This window comes from Pterocles gutturalis, unplaced genomic scaffold (genome assembly GCF_000699245.1).
Source record: "Pterocles gutturalis isolate BGI_N339 unplaced genomic scaffold, ASM69924v1 scaffold38572, whole genome shotgun sequence".
Taxonomy (NCBI): Eukaryota; Metazoa; Chordata; class Aves; order Pterocliformes; family Pteroclidae; genus Pterocles; species Pterocles gutturalis.
The window spans coordinates 12539-19565 of record NW_010111538.1 but is presented as its reverse complement, the minus strand read 5'-3'; the positions used below and the strand labels follow the sequence as shown (position 1 = coordinate 19565).

Here is a 7027-nt window from a genome sequence, read left to right as displayed (position 1 = left end):
GCCCTCTGTTCCCCTCCAGAGGGAATCACTTGATCTCATAAAATAGGTTTGATGGTAACTTACAGCTAATCTATACAGCCCAAATGTCTTTAAATGCTGTGTTCTTGCCCAAATAATCCTGCAGGCCACCTTCTTCTACTTCATTTTTCAGCCATCCTGAACTACAAACACCAGTTGCAAAATGCTAACGCAGCAGCAGTTATTTTACAGAAAATATATAGTTTCTCCCAATTCCTTAGCAAACAGTATCTCCTATGGTTCATCAGTCACTTCAAAAGCTCAAACATCTTGTGCTAGTATACAGCCAGAGAGATCTTGCTATTCCTGCCCTGTTCCCAGACAAATGTAGCTGTGATGTTGAGTGGTTTTTAAAGGAACATATATAAATTTTTGGCACACAACTGAATATTCTTAAGAAGCCTGTATGGATCACAACAGAGACACCGCCATAAATATTCACATTTTACGCTATTCTGCAGTGATGTTCAATTAATGACTTTGCCCTTGAACAAAACAGACCACAATGAAAGTTCATACAATAAGCAAGTGTACTGAGCACACATAACGCAAACCAAAATCAAGTGCTTTATCCTCAGGAAGCATATCAAGTGAATAGTTCAGGAGTAAAATCCTTACAAGTTCAACCCGGAAGAACCTTCCTGACACACTATTTTAGGAAAGGATAGCAATCTTTCTCTTTCCTGTCCACTGACTCTAGAGAGCCTGCACCGTGCTTGCCACCTATCACAACTTAGCAACCCAAACCTCTCCCAGAGCAGCAATCAGAGAGAGCTTTCAGACTCTGAAATGTATATGACAGAGAACAGAGGTACAATAAATGACTGTGGGCGCGTTCTGTTTGCTACTCACTTGGAGGTGGTGGTAAAGCATTGATACTTGGTTTAATGTCAGGTGGGAATGGTGGTTTGACGTCCTGGTTAGGTGACAGGTATGGAGGAATATTGCTCCCTGGAGTCATAGGTGGCGTGGGGTTTCCTGGAACAGGTGAATGAGGGTAATTTGCCACAGGTACAGGCCTTGATGGCTAGAAAATAAATAACATCACTTTGTTATTGCAGTCTGAAAATAAGAATAATAGCCTTGTAAACTGTACTGCTGTTAAACACCAAAGACTACAAAAAAGGTAGGGAGGCCCTTCTGCCTCCAGAAGGACAAGAAACCACAGGACATCCCATGAGGCCTTCTGAGACAGGGTGGACTAGGAGAGCAAAGCAGGAACTGAAACCAGCAGACCAGCCAGCTTAATTCAGGCAATGACCAGATACAAGCAAGGCTGCCAAGAGGCTTATCATGTTTCTCTGAACAGTCTCTTTCCAAAACCAACCAGTCATTCCCTTCAGTTTTTCCAAACCACCCTAACCCACCCAGCCCTTTGTATCTCTTTGGCTTCCTCCCAGAATAGCCCCAGTGCAGAAAAGCCTACATGAAAAACAAAATCCAAAGACACACAATTAGAATGTCTGTGTCCCTTTTACTTCCATCTATCCTTTCTTCCACCCCTGTCCAACTCATCTACTCAGAATGAAAGCTCTGGGGGCCAGGGGATGTCTTTTATTCTGTGTACCTACAATTTGATTGTTTCTGCTGAAGAAGACAAACTAAGAGGAAAAGGAAAGTTAAGTATAAATAGCAGCTATAATATTAAAACACCATTGTATTTGCTTCTTGTAATTAAGGGGATGGTTGCAGTTAACAGAAAAAAACAATAATGATGATGTGAAGGAAGCTGACATTGAACAAAACTGCAATTGCATGGCACTCTCTTGTAATAGCTCATGTATCACAAGCACATACACAAAAGTGTCAGAAGATTAAAATCTTTACAGATAGCTAAAGTCTCAGCACTTCAAATCTGATTCTGTATCTAAACACTGCACTGCTAGCCTAGGATACTCTCAAGCACGTAAGAGAGCTGCATTCTGAAATCTTAAGTGTTTGTATTTCCAGCCATCTTTGCTTTTTTCTTTAATATGTTAGTTACGATCTTCTCAATCACTACAACCCAAAGGTTCAGGTCCTGTCTGTGACAAGCTAGATTTTCTCCTCTAGCCAAAATCACCTCTCTTCTTGACAAGGTCTCTTATTTTTAATTGTTTCCAGAACAGTTGATATTTAAACACAAAATAGGGGATGCATTGGAAAGACCACAGATTCCCTGTTAGAACTATCCTGCAAACAAAAAACTTAAACCCCATTTAAAATAAACACATGTAAAATGTCGTTAAAAAATCTGTCACTTAAAAATCTCACAGAGATCATCTGCTGTTATTTTAGTGTAAGTGACTGCACTGGAACTACAGTAGTTGAGGATCTCTCTTCTCCAACGTGGGAGTGTACTGCAAAAGCTGCCACGGTGCAACAGGCATTCATGTGAGTACCACAGTGGACAGCCTGGCTGCACGTAGAACAGATGCTCTACAGTAAAGGAGTTTTTTTCCCTCTTTTTTTCAATGGTGTTTTCTGTGTGAATCACATCAGAACAATTCCAGTTCAAGACCGATGTGCATGTTAGATTCTTCCAGTCTGCATTCAAAATCAGAATGTAGCCCAGAGACTTCAACAGCTAATGGTTTAAGAGCAGGTCAGACCGTCAATGGTCCTCCCCATTTTTATACCCACTGGAGTACCTGCATGAAAAAGATCACTTTTGTGCACACTTCAAAGACACTAAACTTCAGCAGGCTCTCAGTACAAACTCAGTTTGGCTTATACTAGAGTGCTCAAGATGTATCCATAAAACAGGTTTTAGGCATTTTAACAATTCTAGTCCCTGCCCAAAACAAGCAGCACAGCAGGAAAAAGAGGAGAAAAGGGGAGGGAGGAGTCGGAGAAAGTCACACAAACTTCAGTTTGAAGACAAATTTTACAGCTGTAACAGCTTATAAATTTCAGCTGGTTTAATCCAACAATGACCACTGTATGTCTGAAATTGGGACACTGCAATGTGGAACTTGTTTATTACAGATTTCCAAAGTTGTATTCTTGCCAGGTGCCATGAATAGGTGAAAATATTACACCTGAATCCCATTAGGTACTTCTTTTTACATGCTATATTTAAAATGAAACGAAGATTTTCTTGTAAAAACATCTAATGAGCTGCAGTAACATTAAATTTTCTTTATGAACTGCTCTGAAGTTACAATGCAACCTGGCTGATTGACTTGATTCTGAGATATTCAAAACATTACTAAAAACACTGCTTTTTTCTCTCTTTAATTACCTGAAAGCAGTATCTATTAAGTTATTATTATGACTTCATTCATAAATGTCTACCAGAACACAATAAGATATTCTAGAAGTTCTTACCTTGTAATACTGTCCCATGTTGACTGTTGGAGGAGGGTACTGCCCTGTGTTTTGCTGGCTCGGCATCCTCTGTCCCGGATAGCTGGGAGATGTAAGGGGTCTTGGAGGGTTGGGAGTGGGATACTGACCAGGCTGGTTTGGAAACTGGCTATTTGGTCCATACTGCTGGTTTCCATAATTTGGCTATTTCATGACAGAGGTGAAAGAACACAAAGATTTATTTAATGCAAGCAGCTGTCCTGAATTGATTATTAGCATACATTCAATAGCGGAATCAAAACAAACAAAACCACCCCCTTCGGGTGAATACTCCCCAACTTAGTGACACTCATGCCTAAACCAGGGCCCTCATGGCTGGAGGTGAATACTCACTCAAAAGCCTAAAATTCCCACAAACCAAAATGGGATAAGAATAACCATGTACCTTAACACACACATACAATCAGCCTTGTAGCGCTGTCAAGGGACACCATGTTTGAAGAAATCAGAATTACAACCAGATGCAATGTTCATGAAATCTCTGCATTTTTGCAAGTCCTACCAGCCCCATCCCTGAGGCTTCTTTTCCAGATGGAGAATGAAAGCACAAAAGAAAAAAGTAATATAAAAAAAAATAATCCTGGAATGGGCAGAGAATAGAAGCTTTGTTGTCCACATCTGTCTTCTCAACAAAACTGTGATGCTGTCCCTGTGCTAGACTGTTTAGCAATACCCTAACATCTACATAGAAGCTATTACTAGTCATAAACACGCTGCTAGTGCTACCCAGTACTTTGCTGCAATTTTGGCATTGAAGTAATGAAAACTGTCACTTTAACAGTAATAAAATGTCAATTTGAAAAATTAACTGATTCATAATAAGTTTCCAGAAATGAAACTTTGAAAAACCAACAAACAAATACCATCTACGGGATCTGCAGCATACCAGCCCAGCAAGCATGTAACATTTAAGGCACTGTTCAGTATCGACTTCTTGGGAACACGATTATACTCACAACGAAAAACCTGCTTCTGAAGCAGCAAAAAGGGATTTACAGTCTTCCTTAAAACATGAAATCTGAAGATAAAAATTATCTGACCAAGCCACATTCTGTGTTTTCTTAATTGTAGAGTAAGTGGCAGTATTTATAGAGTGAAAAGTCTTCCCAAAGAAGCAACTCCTGCAAAAGCACATAACTTTTTAATTTGATTTTTTGTTATCAGAAAAAAAAATACTTTCCAGATTATGAAAGAAATGTAGCTCAACAACAAATGTTTTCTGTATTTTCTGCATGCCACAGTACTCTTCGCTGTAAGTCTTCTATAAACTCTTACTACCATTATTATAGTCAGGTCAATATCATAATATTCAAAGCTCTACACCTGCAGTTACAGCTGTTGTACTCTCAGTTTACTAGAGAATTTTACCAGGAAATTATCACTGAAGCTAGTGACTGGTGGCTAGATTTGTGAAGACATTTAGATGCTGAGAGAGAGCTGCCGAAATTCTCAAAAAGCATCTCCTGCCTGATTCTCATCAATTTAAATAGTAAAATGCATTGGTGCTTTTTAAAATCCAAAAGCTTGTCTATCTACATCTTTGGTTGTCTAAGTTTCTTTAAAATTTTGACCCTAGGTGTTTTGCACAAGGTCATAACACAAGTCAATGGCAATGTAATTTTGTCTACAAAGCCACTCAGATCTCATGTAACAGCATGGGAACTTGGAAACACCAAACTCCAAATAAGCTTACACTAGATAAGTGCTGACACAGAGGGATTTGAGTTCAACTTGATTTATATTCATCTCAGTGACTATGAAAATCAAGCCTCAAGAAGTCTGGAAAGCAATTGGTCTTTAAAATAAATGTTATTACTATTGGTGTTTACACAATGTAGGCCCTGTATTTCTTTAGAACAATAAAATCATTCAAGAAAATGCGGATCACATTTATACTGGGCTCAAATAAAGTATTTCACTTTCAACATATCTTTTAAGTTGTCACGTTAAATAAATCCACTCCTGTGAAGGAAGTCTGCTTAAGGTCTCTGAATTCACCATCTAGCATGAAAATCTCAAAGTGACATTTTGAGGGCTCAGCTAGTTTTGGGCCTTTCTTGGTTTTGGTGACTGTCATCTTGACTAACATAGCAAGCAAGTGTCAATCTGAATACTTTAGAAGCTAAAAAAGGAATGTTGCTGCCACTCATAGTTTAATGGCAGTATTCCTACCAAGGCTGGAGCAAACATGTACATATCATACAGGGATGCACACCATACATTACTAGCATGCTACAACTTTCAGTCAAAATAATACTGTACGCAAAATATAGTTTATTTTATTACCTCTCCTGGGTACGGTCTCTTTATGCCCTGTATAGGCAAAGACTGAGGGCGTGGGCCTGGGTAGGCTTGCTGAGGCATCCTCTGGCCATGGGTGCTGAACGGACTCATTCCAGGAGGCCGAGGCTGGTTCATGCCCATGGGTGGCCCACTCATGCTCTGCTCCCATGCTTGCTGGGTTCATGTTGCCTGGCATAGAAGCAGGGCCACGAGGACCAGGCTGGTTCATAAACTGGTTGTTGTAAGCCTGACTTGGACCCATCTGGAAAGAGGAACAAACCTTCAACAGAAGAAGAAGAAAAAAAAAAAGAATAAAATGCGACATGCATTTAAAATGGGAGGAGGGAGCTGAATATGCTTTTGGGTGAAGGAAGAAGGGAAGGATTTATGTTGCATTTTCCTTCAATGCTCTCCAACATTTGATGGGTGGTGATGTTATTTATCATAAAAATTCAACAGTAATTGTAGAAGGCATAAGAGAGAAAGACAGATGTAAGTCTATGGTGAGCAATTGTTTAAATTGGCTAGTCTGTTACTGTAAGGTAACGGGTTAGGAAGTTGGCTGTGTGAATACAGCACAACACTACAATTTCTAAGACACTGTGCTTCTTTACATCACCTAGCATATGGCCCCATATACCTCAAATCTCAGAGAGGTAAAAAAGCTAAGGATGAAAAAGCCTGAATTGACCAAACCTTGTTTATTTTAAGAAAAAATTATTACATGAAGTCATGACATGCTGGAGGCCATGGATCACCAGAAATGCATGTCTTGCATGACTGTTCTCATAGACAACATTACTAAAAAGCAAATCTCTTGTCTACTGTTGTTTCCTTGTTTGAAGGGAAAAAAACAACCAACCAACTGTAGTTGGCAAAATAAACAATTACCCAAGCAGTACAAAACCTATTCCAGGATTCTGGAACATTTCCCTGGGTACTCAAATTTAGAGGTTCACAGAGCTGGCAAAGGCAGCAACAATATATCATGACAGATGCAGCTGTAACATTTGGTGATCTTCAGTTTTTTTTAAGGGGAAATCTCCAAACTACGAAATACACTTAGGCAAGATTTATTGGGAAAAACATGGAAGACTGACTCATACCTACATACACACATTCCAGCAGTTTCTCATAAGCATTTACAACCATGCTCATGCATTCAAAAAAAAAAAACAAAACCCCAAAACCAAAAACAAACCCACAACAAAACCAACCCAGAGTAGGCATCCTAATAAACAGGGAAGCAAGAAGGAAGCTCATTCCCCTGTAATGGTCCAGATCAAGCAGGTATAAAGACATAAAGGTTACTCTCTTACCGGTCCATACTGGTTCATGTCCTTATTCTGCGTTTCCTGAAGGGCTGCCACAGTGGCTG

At 39.5% G+C, this 7027-nt stretch overlaps 1 protein-coding gene across 1 annotated transcript in view; it reads right to left on the bottom strand.

Moving 5' to 3' along the window:
* Positions 1 to 870: 870 nt before the first annotated feature.
* Positions 871 to 7027, bottom strand: part of LOC104461991 (zinc finger MIZ domain-containing protein 1-like) — a gene marked incomplete at both ends in the record, with an annotated part of 10301 nt that continues 4144 nt past the window's right edge. Inside the window, 5 exon segments of the mRNA XM_010073757.1 lie at positions 871 to 1045; positions 3328 to 3510; positions 5653 to 5809; positions 5811 to 5929; positions 6969 to 7027. Of these exon segments, the coding sequence (XP_010072059.1) occupies positions 871 to 1045; positions 3328 to 3510; positions 5653 to 5809; positions 5811 to 5929; positions 6969 to 7027 (693 nt within the window).